Genomic DNA, 22532 nt, shown 5'->3' with positions numbered 1-22532 from the left:
TTGTGTTGAAAGCACCAGTGTAAGTTGACATCACAGTCTAATGCATTGTAGATTTATGCAGAAGGCCTGAATTCTGTTTCCTGTCCTGGGAGTAAAATCCTGACCCACTAAGACTCTGACTTCAATGGGACCAGCCAGGATTTCACCCATAATCTCTTGTCCCACCTGCCCAGTGGAATGCACTTCACTCAGCTACCTGGGAGGGAATGAAAACCTCATTTCACTCAACACCAACCTCCAAGGTTGACTAAGAAGCTGTACTGATTACTTTTTAAGGGACTCTCTTTATCTCTATTGTATGTAAGGGTGGTGAGTACAGTGTAAGGCCTTCAGCATGAGAAGTGTAGAGAAACGGAGAGCTCCTTAAGGCTGGGGAGAACACCTCAGGGACAGAGAACAGAGAGGGTGTCTATGGAGAGAAATGTACATTGACTATGTATTAGAAAAGATTCTTTCCCAAATCCAACCATTGTCAAAACCCAATCGTTGAATCTCTGGCAACTGTGTCTCTAACCTTGAAAAATTGTTGGGGGAAGCTGATTTTTGTAGTAGTAAAAAATTAAAAAAATTATCATCCTAATTATTAATTAAGCCATCCTTATTATTTATGTTACCATCGCGCCTCGAGTCCTTAATGGAGATCAGGACCCCATTGTGCAGGCACTACACAAGGGATGGCCAAACTGTAGTTCAGGAGCCTATGAGAGGCATCTGCCAGAGTTCAGGGCTTCTGCCCCAGTGGGTGCACCTGCTGGGGCTTCAGCCCTGCAGGGCAGGGGGTCTTGGGCTTCTGCTCCCTGAGAGGGGCCTGCTGAGGCTCAGGACTTGGGCGGGCGCTACCAGCAGGACAGAAGCCCCAAGTCCCACCACCTCCCCGCCACAGGACTGAAGCCCAAGGCCCGGCAGGCGCACCCTGGCTCTTGAATTTCTGAGGATTGTTGTATGGAGCTCAAAGGATCAGTAAGTTTGGCCAGCTCTGCACTATACGGACACTGTAGTGATTCTGTAGTAGTAAGTGACTCAGCCCTCAAACCCCTGCTCTGATCTAATTGTCTCACAGAGTAAAAAATGGCGCTTTTCTGCTAATTAAGCTAGCATTACATTGCTAGCTCTTCTGTAATTTGTATTTATTCTAGACTCTTTCTGGCCCTATGACTCTTGTTAGTGTTCTTTTTCTCTTACAAAAGCAAGTCAACACTTCCTGCCCATCTTCTAAAATGTTTTTTAATATACCTTGTCTAGAGCTTGGAAGACTTTTGCTCGGAGTGATTCTAAAATTGCAGCTTCAGGCTCCTCAGTAAGGACCATGATACTTGTGAAGAAGCTATTTGAAGTCAGTATCATTATTCAAATAGGATTTTTAAAAGAAATACTTATTCTTAATGTCTCTGCCAAAGGGTGCAGATACCTTGTCCTTGGCAAACAAAACACTAGCAGCAACTCTTGCTCATAGGTGCTCCATTTAGGGCCCAAAAAGCAGCTACTCCAGAAAGGGATGGACTACGGGGGAGAAGTCTGGTCTCTGAACAGGCTCTATATGTGGGTAGGAATTCTAGAGCTGAACATTTGGTGCTTATCAGTTTTTCTGTGACCAAGAGATGATGTTCTGCCTGGAGAAGGGGCTCTGACTGACTCATCTGCCGTTTTGTTGCAGCAATTTGCTTCACCAGCTTAGTTTTCCTTTACAGGAGCTGTTGGCTTCCATCTTAAAATTTCTCCTTTTGGGAAGCAGTGCCATTAACTCTTTGAGTTACAATAGCATGTTGAAACACTCGGCATTCTTGTGCCCACAGTATCTGCAATATCCTACTCTAGTCCCCCAGGTTGTTGTTTTGGGAGGGCACTGGTTCAGGGACAACTGATAGCACATTTTTCTTCCTGTGTGTGCACTTGCTTGGGGTGTGGTGTGAAAAAAATGAATGTTGATGTTTTGCCAGGTATTTTGCAAATCATAGGTATACTATAATAGACATTAAGGAAGCAGAAAGGCAGGGTGAAACTCTTTGGGATACCAGTTTAAACAACCTCTTCAAGAGAGAAAAGCTCTTCCACAGGCTGGTAATCAATATGAGACGATCAGGCCTAGGTTTCTATTTTTGTCAGTGCTGCAAGACACTGAAATCCGATCTGAACTGAACAAAAGAATAAACCTGCTGAAAGAATAGATTTACTGACATCTAAGGAGACTTCCCTGTTCTTGTCTTTTCATGAAAAATTGGGGGCTAAATAGTCACATAAATCCTGTGCAAATAGCTGGAAAACAAATTAAGGGCAACAGTGATGCATCTCCACAAGAACCTTCCTGTCACATATTTCTGACTGCTTGGGATTGGCTTTCTTGAATGGAAAATTCAGTGGGTATTTTACACACTACAGTGAGTTTGTCTCCCTCAGCATTCATTTTGCCTTAGGATACCATTGCAAGCAGAATATGTGGTATGATGGCAAACTCCATCCTTTAAGACAGTGGAAACCAAAGCCAGGCGTGCAGGGACTTGATTTGATCTCCCTGGAGGAGGCAGGACTGTTGGGGTGAGGGTGGAGGAAATAATATCCTTTCCTAGGATTAACTGCTCTGAACCTATGCAGAAGCAGTTCTGACTAAACATTTTAGTAGTCTCAGACCAACAGGGCCATAATTAGACAGTGTACCTTGGTGGATAGAGTACTGGACTGGAATTTGGGAAACCTGGCTTTTATTCCTGAATCTGCCACTGGCCTCTTGGGTAACTGCCTCAGTTTCCCCATCTGTAAAATGAGGAGAATTATATTGACCTTCTTTGTAAAGTGTTTTGAGAGCTATTGATGAAAAATGCTATAAAAGAGCTAGGTATTATTTATTAGCTATGATGCTGAGATTGTGACATGAGATCTTGCCACTTGTGCCTAAGTTGTAAGAATGACTGAGATACCGTGTGCTCCTTTTGTAAAAATCCTACATACGCAAGTCAAAATCTCTGAGTGAGTGGGTTGTTCTAATATGAATATATATATATATATATATGAATATAAACTCTGAAACTCTATGAATATAAACTCTGAGGTTTCTAGTGCTCACTCTCAATGCCCATTGACTCCAGTGAGAAGACATACAACTGTTCAACATCTCTCAGGATTTAGTCCCTGAACAATATTAACCGCTTACTTCTAAACTGCCCAGGACTGCATTGTTTCATTGCACAACTACTAACATGTCCCTTTGTTTTGTTTCTTTAAGACTCCCTGGCTCTGGAACACAAGACAGTGCTGGAACGGATACCCATATCAGGTAAGTCATCCTATTTTACACAAATAAATATACAACCTCAATGAGATTTTGTTTTTACTGCACAAACCCCACATGTTTTATGCAAATATTAATTAGCTTTATCAGACTACCCAACAAACATCCTTTTGCTCCCCCTATTGTGTGAGTCATAGAGGAGCAACATGAGCCGCATCCTCAAAGAAAGAAATATCCCATCCCTCCTGGTTAGGACAAAACTGGATCAGCGATAGCTGGCAGAAAGACAATATGTCTGGCAGAACCCTGAATGAAATGTATTCCTGGTGGAAGGAAATATCTCCTCATATCCAAAGTGTGGGGAACCTAGCCTTGAAAGTATATGTATTCTACTACAGTAATAGTAGAACCTTTATTTTAACAAAAATTTTATTTTAACAAAAGTGTGAAGTCTTTGGGTCACCAAATCAGAAGACTGTACAATGAGACCTCCTAGGCCAGGGGACATAAAGGCATTTCAGATAAAGAGTTTAGTAAAAGTGGGTTTCTACTGTATAGGTTATGGTGCATTATCCCCCACCAGTGTGTGTGTTCAAAGAGGAATCTGGAAGCAAAATAGGGTTATCCAAGTAAACATGAAACTCATCTTCATGGAAATTTGAAAAAAAAATCAATTTCAATCTGTAATTAGGATCAAAATTATTACATAATTATAAACACACAGAATGTTTTCAACCCCCTGCATTCAGCAATGTCTGTACACTTCCACTAATTCAGAAACCTCAGTATTTTGTTTTTATCCTACATCAAAGTATAACACCAAACAGCCAAGAGGGGACTTTACTAATTCATCCATGGCATGTTACTTGAGAGAGTAAAGTGCAACCAACTATTCTATTGTCAAAAGTAAAAATATTCTCCTTTGTGGTGTGTCTTTATACTACATCCATCCATTTTGCACTCTGAAGAACATATTGGGTCCAATTTTCAAATATAGATTCCCTAATAGGAGCTCCAAATATGGGATTTGGGACAATATAATTACAAATATTGTTTATTCTTTGTAAGCAATGCTGGTGGCAACTGTTGAGGTGTTCATGTCTGAAAACTAAGGTCACAGGTTTAACGGAGGTTGGGTACAACGCATATGGGTCCAGATTGTGGTAACCCTTACACAAGTGCACAGTAGGTAGGGGAGGGCATAAGAATCTGCATAAGGACTAGGCATTATTGCAGCACCTGTGCTTTGGGAATTCAGGGGCTGTTCCCATGCTGTTCCCCTGGGGCAGGGGAAGAGGTTGGCTTTGTGACTGGTTGGCTGCCCAGTGAATCTGAGCTGCACAAATGAATGTAGCATGGCTTGCAGCTTTTGCACACACCCCCAGTATGCCTCTAGTGCTCTTCCCGGGATTGTGCAACTTCACATAGGCCTTGGGTAGAGGATTGAGTTAACTGCCGAGAATCTAGAACTCCTGAATTTGAATTCATGCTATGCCACTTTTCCATTTTGTGACCTTGGACTAGTTCCGCTTTGCCTTAGTTTTCTCACCAGTAACACAGGGTAGGTCTACACTGGAATAAAAGACTCAAGGCACAGCTGCGGCTGGCCCAGATCAGCTGACATGGGCTCACAGGAATCAGGCTGTGGGGCTAAAAATTGTAGATGTTCAGACTCAGGCTGGAGCCCAGGCTCTGGGACCCTTCCCACTTGTGAAGTCCCAAAGCTGCAGTCCGATCCTGAAAATTTACACAGCAATTTTACAACCCCACACTCTAAGCCCCATGAGCCTGTCAGCTGACCCGGGCCAGCCATATGTATTTAATTGCTGGGTAGATGCACTCAGAGAGTTATTAATACTTACCAACACATAGAGGTGTTGGGGGTTTCAGTTAATCAATATCTATTAAATTTTAAATAATATTGTTAATTAGACAGCTCATTAGAGAAAAATGTCATCATGGATATGAGGTTAGGAGATGGCGCTGGCAGCCATTCAGGAAGCTCAGTCCATGGATCTGTGTTTTTATGCAATACCAGTTGGCATTTGTGTCATCACAAAAGTATCATACTGGCACGATTACAGAAGAATGTAAATAAGCATCAGGCTACAATTAGAGAGCCCTGGAGATTTCACAGCTGTCTGAGTGAGAGCAAGATTGTGTTTGGAGCTAATTGCCCATTCATTTCAGAGCAGCCATTATCTTATGCCTCATCTGCTTCCTTACTGCTTTTAAACATAAATCTATTGTCATGGTGAATAGGTGTTGGTTTTTTTAATATCAAGTATCGAAAGTCACAAATGTCACCTAATGACATGGGTTTCAAGACCCGCAGTAACTTGTGGTTGTGATTTTGTTTTGCAGCATTTCTAACCATCTAAATTCCAGATTTTCAGAAAGCCTCCAAACATTCACCTGTTTAGCCCCAAATGTTGTTTTCCATTTTTACTTGTATAACAGCAGCATTCAAAATCCCCTGAAGGGTTCAGAGATTGTACAAACCCATAAGTGACGTTGCCAACACTGTATTTCAAAATTAGGGACTGTTTTCTTAGCACCTCACCTCACCCCACCCTTCCTCCTGATGTTATCATAATCATAATCATCATTAATTATAGTAATAAGCAGTACTCACCTACATTCGCTGGTGGAATTTCTTGTAGCTTTTTTCAGTACTCAGCAACTGCCGATCTTGTTGTACAGAGATGAAAAAAATAGGGATGTCTCTTGGAATAAGGGACTGTTGGCAGCTCTACCCACAAGTGACAATTAGTATCTAAGAGAGTAAGAAACCAACTTAAGAAAGAGTTTGCAATCTGAGAAGTCTAACATGTCTAGACATGTCTGTAAACTGCATATTACATACACAAGAAAATTTGCTTCTGAAAAAAGAAAATCAGTATGATTGGCTAATGAGCATGAATATTTGCTAAGCTTATGATCAGAACAGAGAGGTTATCCTTTGTTACTGAGAAAATTAGTTGCACCCTTTGAATACTGGTAACTAAATGTCAGATCTATAGAGACCAGCTTCAGACAAAGAGAAGGTCCAGAGCCAGAGAATGAGGTTTTGATATACGGCAAATCACAAAATAAAAACAGTCAGTCATTGTCCCAGAGAAAAAACATGTGTTGAGCTCAAATCAAGGTTAAGTGTTTGTGGGGGTTTTGTTTGTTTGCTTTCTTTTTTTAGACAGATAAAGATTCTAATCATGCTGTGACTCACATGAATTATTCAATATGGCATTCCAGAAATCCAACACAACTCTGTATAGATATAGACAAATGGGTCATTCTGCATTCATTTGACTGGCTAAGGCCCAAATCCTCACTTAATGCACTGTGAGTAAGTCCTACTGAAGTTAAGTTTTTGCAGGATTGGGAACTAATGTTGGAACTGATCAAGTTCTCCGCTTTTGTTGTCCATTTGTTATGAGATTAAAACTGGCACATCCTTACAGTGTGGGTTTTTTCCCCCCTTAAATTATCTTGATTCATGGGTTTAGAACAATGGTCTCCAAAGTTTTCCTCTCATGCCCCCTCCACCAGTAATAGAATATGTCCTCGTGTCTCTTCTCCCCTCAACCCCACCCCTGGCCGGAAGCAGAGCCTTGACAGGGCCAGGGGCCATGGCTGGGAGCTGAGAATGGAGGCCATCGGCCGAGCCGCGGCCCAGGGCAGAGCTGGGGCCACACCTGCAGCCAGGGGTGGGGCCAGAGCGGAGCTGGGTGGTGCTCCATCCCCACACCCTTGTGGGGGCTGGCCTGGGCCCCGTCATGCCTCCCCAGATGTTAAGTGCTCCCCACAGTTTGGGGACCACTGGTTTAGAAACACTTATCAATAGAGAACAACCAACAATTCTAAAAATTCTTCTAATACAAATTTTCCTTGTAAATTCTTTGGGGGATTTTAAGTGTAATTCCAGATTCCTTTTTAGTTCACATACTAGAATTAAGTTTAAAAAACTGCTGCTAATCTACACTCTTACTGACAATGTCAGTAGAGCAGACAAGGACTGAATGGGCAAGAGAGAATGAACTACACTTATGGGTTGTTCCTCCATTGGTGGGGAAACTTGGGAGATCTTACAATCCAACTCCCCATGCCTTTGGATTCTAGGGTTATCAAGCAGGTGCCTTTCACCAGCATTACATTGAAAAATAAGCAAATAAATAAATAAGCTAGAAAAGATTGTCTAACAATGAACAAGCAGACTTGGTGATGGCAACAATAGAGTTTTTGCATTGTCTGTATGATTGGCATAGTTGAAACTTTTTAAAAAATAATCACAGTAAATGTAAGTACTTTTAAAAAATTTATTGTATTTTACAAAGGAGGAAAAGCAAATAACCCAGAGCCTTGGGTGGGCACCTAAAGAGGGTTTTCTAAATATTAAGAAATAAATGAAAATCAAGATTTATTGATGTGAAAAGATTTTAAAAGAAGAAATCCGTTTGCATTATAGAATAGAAACGATGACATGTCGGGCAGATTTTGCCCTGCACTGCAACAACTTCTAGTGCAAAGCTGCTGTAAACCTGGTGACTCTGGCAGCTCGAGGATTCCTTCTGCACAGGGAGGGTCCTCCAGTGGCATAAAAATGCAGTAACCTCTCCTATCCCAGAACCCCTCCCTGTCATTGATATAGGGGACATGATGAGCAGGAAATGGGCATAGCTGAGTGTAAATCAGAGTAGCTCCCAGGCTGCTCTAATTTATGTCTGGGACTGACTTGAAAAGGTGTAAAGGAGTTTTACTTCCCCTCCGCTCAGCTGTGCCAAGAAATCCTGGGCTGCAGGTAAGGGTATGGGCCCTGCTTTTTTCTGTGTTGTAGACCAAAAGGGTTGAAATGGATTTAATCTATATAAATGGCTTCCTCTCCTCCAAAAGATAGCATGTTCATGGATAAGTTTAGACCCTTTAAAAATAGATTGCATTAGAAAGACTGATATAACTGTCATCATGGTGATGTTGACAGCACTACTTTAATCCCACCATTGTCCTGACACACAGAGGTAACATTGTTTTCTGGAGCCATTTCTTCCCAATTCACTGTGCATCTGCAGCATTTGATGTGCTCTAAATTGGATGCAGCTGATTTGGTAACCAACAGGAGACAATTCTGGAATCAAATGTTCCCTTGCTGCATGTGAGAGAGGTGTGGGGTCAAAATTGGCCAGAAACATTTCTGCCAAAGAAAGAACTAAGAACTAGGACCTGGCTTATTGGCATTGCAGGGAAATGGTATAGTCCAGTTATCAGGATTCAAACATCAAAAAGGAGAAGAATAAGTAAGAGATGGGGAGAATCTTCTTCTCATAGAGCTATCAATGTTTGGAACAGGCACCCGTCAGAACTATCCCAGATAGGAAGCTTATCCAGTAGCCAGTCTGCAATTTCCCCTCTCTTTGCAGAGTTTAGATATTTATAAAGTGAATTACTTTTCTCTGCTAATCTTTTTAAACCTTCCTCTTTCAGACGCTGATGCCTGACCTTCATTACTACTACATAGTCGAGTTGTCATTCTACTGGTCCTTAATGTTCTCTCAGTTCACTGACATCAAAAGAAAGGTATGAACAATCAGAGTAAAAACTTGTGGGGGGCTGTAAACACACACATCGTAATTGACTCTTGGTGGCAACCCTGTTGGCTCTGTATTGTGCTAGACACGTGCTATTTCCACTTGCAAGCTGTTGTAGATGTTCACTCTTGTGATACTGATGTTAAAGTGGGCACGCCTGAGCCATGTGATGTGCCATTTTCTGCACCATGTTGAAGCAGCCCACAATGATCTGACATTCAGTAACAAAGCACAGCAAGGTCAATTGGTAATCTGCTTTTCTCACATCTTCACTAGAATGGGATCGCGTTGTCTCTTGATAGTCAGCAAACTGTAGTGTTCTCACTAGACATGACATAAGAACATCCGTGTCAGAGCTAGATGCAGCTGTGAATTTACTAGACCATCTGGGTAAGATTCATGAGAACTTTGAGTTCATCTCCCTGTAAAGACATGGTGAAGGCATATAGATGTATCTGATATTAAATTGGTACTACATTTGATTTTTCCTATGCAAATGAAAAACCGCAAGAAGCTACATATCTTTTGTATATAGCTATAACTTATCATTTGTGTGAAAACAAAACCTAGTGTCTTTTATTTTCTGTGTAATGGGGAAAAAATGAAATGTTGAAGTTAGAAAACTGTATGGACTGTGAAGTAAATCCATTCCCAATATGACCATCTTTAAGTCATTGTCTGGGAACTTGCCCATTATATGAAGCAGAAGGGCTTTTAATCAGGAAACAATAACCTTGCAGAACAGCACTGTCAATATTGTCCGTCTATATGAGAACGCTACTGAACAGTGCCAATGGAAGCCTGTTCCATTTTGTTTCCCCTTTATCCTCCTTCAACAGGCAGCAAGAATTGCAGAATGATCATCCAAAACAAAAAACAACATCAATAAAAACCCCATGCAGTATTATTCTATATAATGGTCTAAAACAAAATGTTACTGATGTGTTTTGGAATATTGTAACATGTTAAAGTTGCATAGGATAGAATTTATTTTTGTTTCTTTTCTTAAAAAGAATAAGGAAATTACCTTTTTAAAAAACTGTTAAAAGAACTTTATTTAGGTTGCAGAATAAATCACTGAAAAGTAAGGAAATGTCTGTATTAAGGATGCCCAGGCCCCCTTTTGACACAGTCTTTAATTAAATGATCACAGCCTAACCTATAATTTTAAAAGAAAAATCCCCATTTAACTGGGAAGTTAATTCTAACAAGACTATATTTCTGGGAAAGGAAGCAGAGAATAAAGAGTGTCCTAAAGAAAAGGAATCCTCCTGCTGGAACAGCAGTGTACTGCTAGGAATCCTGGTCTGTGTTTGCTTTAGCAAGGAAAATACTCCATTTCCTGCATCTGTGAAGTTTCTCTCCAGAAACAGGAGGCCCAAGGAAATATCCAAGAATCTTTCATCTTTATTAGATGATACAGTGTAAACAGAGCAGTTTACACAGACAGGTACATATAAATCTGTTTGCTCCAAGGGTCCAACCTACTTACATTAGTTACACATGCAGTCAGTCGCAAGCTTGAAGTCAATACAACTTTACTTCTCATGAAAGCAGAGACGCAGAGAAACGTGGCTCAGCAGAGGGGTCTGACAATGGAGAAAAATTCAATCCAAATGTGATACGTGTAAGCAGCAGGAGCAGCCAGGACATAACCATTTGCAGTTATGACAATCAATACCAAAACTCTGCAGCAATGTTACAATATCGTTCAGGTTATTCCTGCAGACACGTCATTGTATCTAAGCAGTCCCATTGTGTGCTTTTAACCTTATGTGCTGCTCAGTTGTATTTTTATTCTGCCTTCTCTGTGAACCTCTAAGGGGGAGGAGTGTCTGAATTGAAAAATTATGAAGTGCTGACATAGATGCATTTTTAAAAATATCCTATGGATACCTGCTAACTTCTTTGATTATGTAAAAAAATAAAATAAGTGGAAAAGTACTGACCAGCATCTGACAGTGTTAAAATGCAGCTCTTAAAAGGTCCATTGTGATGTTCAAAACTTTCCTAATTTGAAACATCTTGGGTGCAAATAATGTGACTATTTCTCGCATGACGCCAAGAGTTGTCACATTTGATCAGACAAACAGATATTTGTGTCCACAGATGGGCTAGCTGAGCATCTAACCACTCAGTTACTGCTTGCAGTTTTTAATTCTGTGTGTGCAGATGGGGTCCATTCCTGAAGTTCTTACTCTAGACCAAAACCTGCATGTAGCACAAAGGCCAGGTCTCTCCGGTGGGGTTAGTTTGAGATCTTGTTTCTCATGCTCCAGGCTGCAGAGAATTGGCAGTGCTGCTCCCCCCCCCCCCCCCCAGGCACATCCATTCTCTGGCCCTGGACAGTTGCTTGGAGAGAGCCTCAGAGGGAGGCAGAATTTCCCCTCAGACAGCCTTCTTACACCTGGAACCGCCTTACGGAGTGCTAAGGGTTGTTCTGCTTTCTGTTTGTTGTGCGATTTACCTCTATGGGTCTGATCCATTTGAAGTCAATGAAAAGTCTCAGTGACTTCAGTGGCTTTTCATCAGGCACTATATACTTACTTAGGCAAAACTTCCATTGGTGTCAGGAATGCAGGCTTTGGCATACAATTTACGTGGGTAAAACTGACTTCTTCTATTTATATAGGTGTATGTGCACTTATGGATATCTAACCTTTTTACCTGGCAGTGTAGTAGTGAATGGACTTTATGGACACATAAGTAGACCAGGTTCCAGCCTTGCTGAACTTGCAATATACAGCAAAAGTCAACCACCAGGGAGCACTGCAGCTCAATGCTTTCTTTCTCGCCCCTCCCCTATCCTTTGTCCTTTGGGAGTGGGATGTTTAAACCTCACCTATTTTCTGTGTGTCTGACTGAGCTTTGGTCACCATCGTCTGCACCCGGACCTTGAGCTGCTATTTTTGTGCCATGAACTTGGCTTTCATATACCGGAGGCATGTAAGTGATATTAAACTATTGTTGTGAGAACTTTTGAAGTTCCCCTCTTGTCTTAGGACACTGAAGAGCCTTCTCCTTCATGGCTTCTAACTGTATAGATTCAGGCACAAATTTTGCTCTTAAATTACACTTCTTTTTTGAGTGCTTGCTCTGGTCCATTCCCAATTTAGGTGTGTGTGCACACCACATGCACCTGTCCCAGAAAACTTTTCTCCTAGTGGTACCCATACAAGCCGGCTCTAGTGCCCCCTGCAGCAATGCGCACATGCACCCACATATAGGTGCTGCTGGCTCCCCCTTTCTCTCAGTTCCTTCTTGCCACCAGTGACGGTGCTGGAACGTCTCTTGCCTTCGCAAGTTTTCTTCGCTAAACCTAATGGTTTATTCATCATTCTGATATATATATAGTTAATTGTTTGGTTACAGTTAGTCTTAGTTTGTTAGTTGTTTGAATCCCAGGATCAGGGCATGCCCCATTCCCCAGGATTTAAACCCTGCGCTTCCTGTAAGAAGCCTATGCGAGGAGCAACCCTCATCAATGTTGTCTAAAGTCTGCCTGTCTAAAGTGTCACGTCCCCGAGGGGTGTAAAATCTCTAAAAGTTTTCTCCTGCGGACTAAGAAAAACCGCGATATCCATCTCAGGGCTATTCTGCTGGAGTCAGCACTTAGACCGGTGTCGGAGCCCGGCAGGTCAGACTCGGTACTGAGCATGAGGGCCTTGATGCACAGTGCCTCTCTGGCGCCTCTTCCTCCTCTCAGCACCAGTCTCCTTCCCTGGTTCTGAAGAAGACTTGCACGGAACAGGGACACTCTCCTGTGGAGAAGGCTAAGGGGGACCAAGTGAGACCTGCGTCGGGCCACCAGCCCTCGCTGCCTCAGAAGGGACCCTGGAGTTAATGGCACCACTAGGCGATGAGGGCCTCTACCACTACCTGGAGTCGGTAAGGGTCCCTTCTGATGGACGGCAGGGCACCACACCGAGATTCAGCACCAGTGCCAATGGGCAATCTATTGAGGGACAGATCTGCTCGACAGTACCCGTCACTGAGGCACCATTCACTGGTACACAGGCAGTCCCTGAAGTTGGTACCACACTCTCCGGATCAGGACACCTGTAGATCGGGCTCCTGACATCTGTCTCTGGAGGACCAACACTGAGCGGAGCACTGTTACAGACCCATGGAGAAACACAGGTCACCAAACTCATGGCACGTTTCCCAGGCACTGCGACCCCCTCGCCTAATCCATATAGGAAGCCAAAGGACAAGAGCCGGTCCTCTCACACCCATTGTTTGGGCTCTCCAGGCCGCTCACCGGTGACAGTGCATCAATGCATTTCGCACAACACCGCAAGATATTCAGAGATTGCACCACCCAGGCCGTTGGACAGCGGCGCCTCATCCTCAGACAGTGAGGAGGTTGTCCAAACTAGACAAGCCCTGGCCCCGATGCCTGGTTTCCCTATGGTGCTGCCAATGGAGGCATGACTGCAATGTCAATGGCCTGGACCGTGGCTGTACTGGTGGGGGTTTCAACCTGGGATTCCGCAGGCTGGTTCTGTGAGAGGAACGTTGGTACTGCAGTTGTCCATCCCTCAGAGTGTGGCACCCCACCCGGACACAGACCCTGACCATGAAGGTTCGCGCACCTCAGGCCCCAAGGGTTCCACCCCACCCAGAGCAGAGGCCCCTCCCCATCTCAGCTACCAGCCTCTTCCTCGTCATCGCTGAACAAGGCAGTCGCGAGACCCTCATCTGTGGTGCTGCTGGACGACTTTAAGGTACACCAGGATCTATTGAAAAGGATCACCTCCAACTTGGGCCTCAAAATAGAGGAGCTGGATGAGCCAGTTGATGAACTCTTTGGGATATTAGCCTCAGTAGCTCCCAGTAGACTGGCCTTTCTGGTCCATGAGGGGATTGTTAAATTGGCCAAGGCACTATAGCAAACCCTGGCCTCCTTGTCCCCCACATCTAAGAGGGCAGAAAGAAAATATTATGTACAGCAGAAGGGGTTTGAATACCTCTACACCCACCCTGCACCGGGAATCCTGGTGGTCACAGCTGCCAATGAAAGGGACAGATGGGAAAGTCAGCTCGACCCCCAAGCATAAGGACACAAAAAGACTCAACTCAACTTGTTTAGTCGAAAAATTTATAGCCTGCAGCTATGAGTGGCGAACCCACAGGCACTGCTTGGAAGATCTCTCTTTAATATCTGGCAGTTGCTGGAAAAGTTAGCGGATTCATTGTCCCCCTCCTCCAAACAGGAGTTCGAGGCCATCTTGGAAGAGGGGAGGTGGGTCGCCAGGGCATCTCTGCAAGTGGCTTCCGACACAGCAGACTCTGCAGCCAAGAGGATGGCCTTGGCAATATCTATGAGGTGGGTGTCATGGCTGCAATCCTTGGGTCTCCCATCAGAGGTCCAGCAGTCTATTCAGGACCTCCCCTTGGATGATATGGCCCTCTTTGCCAAGAAGACAGACTCCAGGTTGCATGGCATGAGGGACTTGTGGGCTATACTGAGGTCCCTCAGCTTCTATGCACTGTCTTCTTCTGGGGGGCACTTTAAACCCCAGCATGAATAGTGGTTTGGGGATCATCCCCGCAGAGACTCCTATAAGAAGAAGAATGAAGGTTACAAAAGGCACCAGAGCCTCTCGTCATCTGCCAGCCCTCAACCAGGCTCTAGCTGCCATTATCGGGGTGGAAAGCAGGCCTTTTGAAGGTGCGCCTGAGAGCGATCTACCAGTTCTACCCATGGATCCAACCCCCCTTCTGTTTTCTTCTCGTTTAGCCTGTTTTCTCCCAGCCTGGGCTACCATAACGTCAGACCAATGGGTGCTCAGCATGGTGGTTGTTGGTTATACCCTCCAGTTTGCTTCCCCACCCACCCTTCCCATCCCTCTTCAGGGACCCCTCTCACAAGCAACTCCTCGAGCAGGAAGTGCGAACACTCTTGCAGGTGGGTGCAGTGGAAGAGGTTCCCAGAGACCTACGTACAGGGTTGAGATTTCTTGATTCCAAAGGCAAAGGGAAGGCTGAGGCCTATTCTGGACTTAAGGCACCTCAACAAGCTGAAATTTCATGTGGTCTCCCTAGCCACTATCATTCCCTCTCTTGATCCTGGTGACTGGTATGCCCCTCTCGATTTAAAGGATGCCTACTTTCACATGCAATCTTCCCTGGTCATAGGAGGTTCCTGAGGTTTATGTTAGGAAACCACCGTTACCAGTTCACGGTGCACCTTTTGGCCTCTCGACTGCACCAAGGGTCTTCATCAAGTGCATGTCGATAGAGGCGACATTCCTTCAAAAGAGAGGAGTGCAGGTGTTCCCCTACCTGGACGACTGGCTCATCAGGGGCAGGTCAAGGTCTCGGGTTCAGACCAGCGTCACAATTACCTGAAGCATTTTCAGGCGCTAGGCCTCCTAATAAACTAACAGAAATCGACATTAGTCCTTGTGCAGAGGATAGAGTTCATCGGCGCGATGCTGGACTCGTCCAGGGCCAGAGCATTCCTTCCAGAGGAAAGATTCCTAGCAATAACAGATATTATAACCCACATTTCAACTCACCCCCTCACAACAGCAATGTCAGCCTCCTGGGCCATATGGCGGCCTGCATCTACATGGTCGCTCAGGCCAGACTGCATCTCAGACACCTCCAAATATGGTTGGCATCAGTGTATTCTCCAGTCAGGCACCACCTAAACAGGATACTTAGAATCCCTCCAAAAATACTTATCTCCCTGGTGTGGTGATCGAGTCCAGGTCACGTTCTCTCAGGACTGCCTACAAAGCACTCCAGCTGTTGCTAACACTGATTTCTGATGCCTCGGACCTCGGATGGGGCGCTCACATGGGTTCCCTGAAGACCCAAGGCACATGGGCCTCGGGGGAACTGCGGTTGCACATCAATATCAAGGAGCTCAGGGCAACTCATCTAGCCAGTGCAGTTTTTCTACCACATCTTGCCAATAAGGTGGTGCAGATACTCACGGACAATACGGCCTCCGTGCACTATATCAACAGACAGGGTGGGGCCCAGTCCCCAGTCCTGTGCGAAGAGGCCAGGCACTTCTTAGACTTTTGTATCAATCACAACATTCACCCAATAGCAGTTGATCTCCTGGGGATCAACAACTCTTTGGCAGACAGTCTCAGCAGGTCCTTCTGCTCTCACCACGAGTAGTCCCTCCATCCAGAGGTAACATCTCCCAAAGGTGGGGCAATCCCCAAGTGACCTCTTTGCCACCAGGACCAACGGGAAGTGCCATTGTTTCTGTTCCCATCATGGACTGACTGCAGGCTCTATCACTGATGCTTTTCTCCTTTCCTGATCGGGGAGTCTCTTGTATGCCGTCCTGCCAATACCTCTGATCCACAAGGTCCTCCTGAAGATGAAGAAAAACAAGGCACAGATCATCCTTGTAGCACCAGCATGGCTCCAACAACATTGGTTCAGAATGTTTCTAGAGCTGGTGGGACCAAGGCATTGGACCCTGCTGCTGTGATTGGACCTCCTGTCTCAAGATCAAGGTTGCCTGCTCCACCCACAGTTGACCTCCTTGACGGCACGGATGCTCCATGGCTGAGTCAGGAGCACCAAGCCTGCTCAACCCAAGTTCAGCCTGTGCTCTTGGAAAGCAGGAAGCCATCAACCAGATCGACCTAAGTGGAAGCACTTCACCTGCTGGGTGATCGAACGTGGCGTGTCCCTGACAGAGGCAATGATCCCAACAATTTTGGAGTATCTGCTCCATTTGAAACAAGAGGGATTGGCTTTCTCATCCATCAAGGTCCATATAGCGGCCATATCTGCTTTCCACCCTTTGGTGGAAGGTAGAACAGTCTTTTTGCATGAAATGACGGCCCGGTTCCTTAAGGGATTAGAAAGGCTTTTCCCATCAATAAAAGAGCCATCTCTTCAGTGGGACTTGAACTTGGTCCTTTCCAACCTCACCAGTCCACCCTTCAAACCCATGGCCTTGTGCTCCCTTATGTACCTGTCCTGGAAGGTCACCTTCCTGGTGGCTATTATGTCCGCCAGGCGAGTTTTGGAGATCAGGGCATTAACATCAGAACCACCCTACACGGTGTTTTATAAGGACAAGGTCCAACTACGCCTGCACCTGATCTTTTTGCCGAAGGTGGTCTCTCATTTTCACCTTAACCAGGATATTTTCCTATCTGTCTTTTGTCCCAAACCTCACAGCTCCAGTGAAGAGAGGTGCCTGCATTCTCTCGATGTAAGATGGGCCCTGGCATTTTACATCAACAGAACCAAACCTTTTAGTCGTTCAACGCAACTCTTTGTGGCAGTTGCGGACTAGTTGAAGGAGCTGCCAGTTTCCTCACAGCATATCTCGAAGTGGATCACGGCCTGCATCCAAGCCTGTTATGAGCAGGCCAGAGTCGCGCCTCTGGTGTCCTTGAAGCCTGCACTCTCGTTGAGTGGGCTGTCATCTGCGACCTTCCAAATGCATGTCTCTATCCAGGACATCTGCAGGGTGGCTACCTGGTCATCAGTACATACCTTCACGTCCCACTATGCCTTGACACAGCAAGCTTGGGATGATGCTGGCTTTGGTAGAGTGGTGCTTCAAGTGTCACCTCCATGAACTCCTGCCTGCCACCAGAGACACTGCTGGTGAGTCACCTAAATTGGGAATGGACAGGAGCAAGTACTCAAAGAAGAAAGAACGGTTACTTACCTTGTAACTGTTGTTCTTCGAGATGTGTTGCTCATGTCCATTCCACACCCACCCTCCATTCCCTCAGTCGGAGTTCTAGCAAGAAGGAACTGAGAGGGAGGGGGAGCTGGCTGTGCTGTGCTGCAGGGGGTGCTAGATGTGGCTGATGTGGTTAGGACTGGTCACACCATAAGAGTCTCATTCACCTGCACATCTACTTATGTAATATATGCCATCATGTGCCAGGAATGCTCCTCTGCCATATACATTGGCCAAACTGGACTGTCACTACGCAAAGGAATAAATGGACACAAATCAGACATAAAAAATAATAACATCCATAAACCAGTCGGAGAACACTTCAATCTCCCAGGACACTCTGTCACTGACTTGAAAGTTGCTATACTCCTACAAAAAAACTTAAAAACAGACTTCAAAGAGAAACTGCTGAGCTTGAAACCATCTGCAAACCTGACACAATCAAACTGGGTCTGAATCGGGACTTGGAATGGTTATCTCATTACAAGAAGTAATTGCCACTAATCACACATTCTCACCTCCTAATTAGTGGTTGTGACTAGGCCTCAACTACTCTAACTAAATGGACTTTGCTTTCATCCACCTTCCCCATTGTTGTTACTTCCCTTGGATATGTATATATATGCCTCCTATATGATTTCTGTTCCTTACATCTGACGAAGTGGGTTACAACCCACGAAAGCTTATGCCTGCAGAAATTAAATTTGTTAGTCTTTAAAGTGCTACAGAACTCTCGTTTTTGCTGTATACAAACTAACACGGTTACCCCTCTAGTTCTTAAACAGATACCGAAAACCAAAAATGATAATAGCATTTAAACCCTGAGACCTACCAAGGAAATATCTTGCATCAATTACAGCCTTTATACCATCTTTTCTGTTCCCAAATGATTACACAGTGAGCCTCAGACTCCATTAATTTGGTGTAAATCAGGTGTTAGTCTGCTGAAGCCAATGGTGTCATACTGGTGTAAAAGTGGTAAGGGAAGGGTCGGACCAATAGTGTGAGTTATAATACATACACTGTTGATCCTGATATAAGAAATACCATCAAGTGAGTGTTGGTTAGTTATGAAGTCACTACAATTTGAATATTCCATCATCAAAGACTACAGTATCTAAAATCCTCTGAAATAGTCCAGACACTAAATCAAAAAGTCTCACTAAGAAACAAGCCAATGGGAAACTTCCTGTGAGAAGCAAATTTGGTATTGCATTTTCTAAAACTTTCTCTTGTGGGATTCTGTGACCTATAGCTGCTGTTGATTATGTCACTTTTTGTGACTGCTATTTTTATAAGGGGTAGCTAATGAATATTAGAAGATAGATGTGCTGCTTGGTTAGAAAAAATGGGAGGTTTACCACCCAATACATGACAATATAGGAGTACTTCATGGCAATTTATAGGTGGCAGATTTCCAGTTCTCAGCCTGAAAAATCTGTTGCTATTTTTTCAACAGTGAGAAAATGAATTATTTATATAAGTTTGGGTTTCTTTTTTAGAAGTTTTGAATGCCACAGCAGTGGTGTCATAGTCTAGAGTGATTAGAAATGCCTTAGTAGTTATTTCTTGAAACAAAGCCTGTAGCTGCTAATTATCTTGCATAGCGTGTTATGTTTATGGAAAGTTTATAACCATATTTCATTAGCAGCCTGTTCCTGATGTCGATATTTAGACCTTGGAACTCTCTGCATGCCCTGCTGAAGGGAGGCAGAATCATAGTGATGTATTTAGTCTGAGAGAAAAAATGCAGGCTTTACTGATCTTCTAGACCTTGGGTGACTAGGATACAACTGTTATGATTGAAGCCTTGAAACTAGGTGAGATTCTTCTTCCCCAAAACATCCGTAATATATTATATTAATGGAGCAAGCTCAATGAATAGACGGATATAGAGAAACACCCAGATGACAAAGGAGCAGAAGTCCTACTGATTTTCAGTGGTATGTGAGCTCCCAAGTCACTTGGGCACTTAGGAAAATTCCATCATTAATCCAGTAGGAAATATCCTCTAGCTCCTTCAATATGTTTTGTTTGCTTGTTTTAATTCACCACACTATTGCTGTCCTATGTCTAAGACAACTCAAACATAACTTAAGAGGGCCTCTTTGGAAACCTCAAGGAAAGAAATAGTCTGACTTGGTGAAATCCAAAGTATCTGAGTGAACTTTTGGGCAGTTCGTGTGGAAATACGGCTCAGTTTCACTAATGAATGACCCTTTCACTCAATATGCCACAGTTCACACAGTACAATTCATTTCCAGAGTGTTTCATTGAATACAAATGGTTTCTGTACATACACAATTTAAAAACTATCTTTTGGTGTTAAAAATATTATTTTATTTACTTGTGTATAAATATGCCTCCATCAGAAAGGTTCTCTGTGTGTAGATGGTACAAGCTATGCAACAAAAAGTTCCAAATAAAATGAACTCCCCCAGTCACAATCTCTTCTCAGCCTCCACTCACCAATCAGGGAAAGGCCTGAATTCAGACGTGAGCCTTGCATGAGGACCCTAAACATCCTTGGACTTGCATTCTGTGTGATCAACAGGGAAACAAATTTCAGAGAGGGTTCCTCCCTTGAGAACACGCTGCAAAAATATATTCTCTGTGATGTTTTGGATCAGTTCTACAAAGAATACAAGCTATTTTGTTAATTACATTTTCTGAAGTTTAAAATCACAAACATAGAAGCAAATACAGGGCCAAATCCTGCCCTTGCAGAATGTCAAAATCCTCAGTGATCTGACTTTTGCTTGCATGTAAATGATAGTAAAATTTGACGTATAGAGTAAAGGATCCAAGAAGCCCCATAGAGTGTGTATAACATAGTCATTATCATCTCCTTTCAGCAAGGTCAAAGTTGGGTAGGGCTGAGGTTATGAGGAGCTTCCATCCATGTCTGTTTTGAGTTGTCTTTTGAGTCTGTCAGGGGCTTGTCTGGGTGGTTTTATATACAATGTTATACCACTCTGTCTTTGGATATCCATGGCCTCTCTCACCATGCGCTTTTCCATAGAGAACAATTTTAGGCAGTCAGCATGGGATTATTCTAGCAACATGGCCAAACCATTGTTGTTGGTGCCATTTGATGTTTGTAGTCATACACTGTGCTTTCAGCCTTCTACAGAGGTCATCATGTCTTGGCCTGTCTAGCCTTTTCTCACCTAGTAAGCAGCACTGGCACCATATTTCAAATGTTTGCAGCCTTTTCTCCAAATGCTTTATCAATACCCATGTTTCGCAACCATAAATTAATGTGGGTACAATGAGTGTTGTATATACTCTGGTTTTCGCTGTTATGGGCACTGATTTAAGTTCCAGGTGTTTTTATTCAGGCATGCCAATGTTCCACTGACAGTAGCTATCAGCTTGTTAATGTCACTTTCATAGCAGTTATTGTGGATTGTCCATAGCAGTTGTTGTGGTGAAATCCAAGTAGCAAGCTGTCCCCTTGTTCGATGTCTACATCGTTAATGCCTAGTTAGCCTGTTTCTTGATTTTTGATGTTTCCATTAGTTTAGTCTTTTGTTCATTCAGCCTCATTCACTGACTGGTCTGTACAGATTATTTGCTGCTTCTTGGTTGTATTCCTCCATAGGCATTATTATTACAATATTGTCTGCAAAGTTAAGGTGATTGATAATTTGCTGTGATATCACTCAGCCTTCATCAATGTTATTAAGGGAGTTGGACAAGACGTTTTCTAAGTATAAAACAAAAAGCACTGGACTAAGTATGCATCCCTGTTTGATCCAGGTTTCACTTCAAACCACTGTTTCAGCACACTGTTGGCTCTTACTGCTTGCCATGCTGTGCTATGCGGCCTCAGCTTGCTGCTAAAACGGTACCACTTAAATACTTTCCATTGAGCCTCTTTGCTAAGAGTCGAATGCTTTCTTAAAGTCAATGAATGAGCATAACGGGGATTTGCGGAACTCTGTGTTTCTCCAAGATTTGACAAAAAACAAAGATCTGATCTATGGTGGAACGTCCAGTCAAAAGTCAGTTTGGGACTCAGAAAGGATTTCCTCTGCTCTTCTTTTCATTTGGCTGAAAATTACTCTACAGAATACCTTGCTACAAATGCTTATAAGACTTATTCTTCTGTAGTTATTGCAATGTCAGGTCATCTTTCTTAAAGAGAGGTACAATGATTAAGCTTTGCCAGGCTTCAGAGACTTCACCCTTCATCCAAATGAGTTTAAATAGTTTGTAAGGGAGCATGTCCATGGCTCTTCTGCCATATTGTAACACATCAGACAGTATACAATCTGGACCAGTCCCTTGTTGTTTTTCAGGGACCCAATTACAACTTCAATTTCTGCTTTCAATCTGTGGCGTTCTTTTTCATTGTTACCTTCACAGTTCATGATCTCAAGAATAGCTGGGGCAATTCAACTATTCACATTCAATAGCTGATGAAAATATTCCTTCCATGTTTTAACCTTTTGACTTGATTTACTATATAGTTCCCCTGAGCATTGCTTAGCTGACTTGTTACAGGTGTTAATCTTGATAGTAATCTAACTCTCTGAAAAAGCCCTCTTGCATTGCTTCTTTAAAAGATTTTTTTCAGCTCTTCATGTGGTCTTTCAAGCCAGTTTTTGTTAGCCTTTTTGATCATTCATTTTAGTTCCTCATTGAGATGTCTGTATTTGTTATTTTGCTCAGTGCTATGCTCAGATTTCAGATGGTCTTGTTATTCTTCCATTTTTCTTCTTGATAGTCAGTTTCTGATATCACCCAGGCTTTCCTTTTTTGATATGGGCTCATCCCTAAAACCTCCTCACTCCTGGCTAGAACTGTTCTACTGTTGTGTCATCTAGGTCTAAGACAGGGGCAAAGTGGCCACTGATGGTACTGTGAAAGCTCCCCCACAGTGTCTGTATGTTTGCAAAAGTTGAGTGGATTCCTGCTGGCAGATCAAACACTGTGGCAGGGCCAACTCCCCGGTGAGAATGGGGATCCAACCAGGCCACAAACCCAAGGTCCCATTCCAACCTTCTTGTGGTACAACCCAGGACTTCTTATATAATATGAA

At 43.6% G+C, this 22532-nt stretch overlaps 1 protein-coding gene across 1 annotated transcript in view; it reads left to right on the top strand.

The window, feature by feature from the left end:
• CERS6 (ceramide synthase 6) overlaps positions 1-22532 on the top strand; it is a 206732-nt gene that overhangs the window by 143387 nt on the left and 40813 nt on the right. Inside the window, exons 5-6 of the mRNA XM_067549300.1 lie at positions 3218-3268; positions 8702-8794. Coding sequence (XP_067405401.1) covers positions 3218-3268; positions 8702-8794 — 144 coding nt within the window. The remainder of the gene's footprint in view (positions 1-3217; positions 3269-8701; positions 8795-22532) is intronic.

This window comes from Emydura macquarii, unplaced genomic scaffold (assembly GCF_026122565.2).
Source record: "Emydura macquarii macquarii isolate MOO-44397 ecotype Brisbane River unplaced genomic scaffold, CSIRO-AGI_Emac_v2 contig_1253, whole genome shotgun sequence".
NCBI classification, from domain to species: Eukaryota; Metazoa; Chordata; order Testudines; family Chelidae; genus Emydura; species Emydura macquarii.
This window is presented reverse-complemented; position numbering and strand designations above follow the sequence as displayed.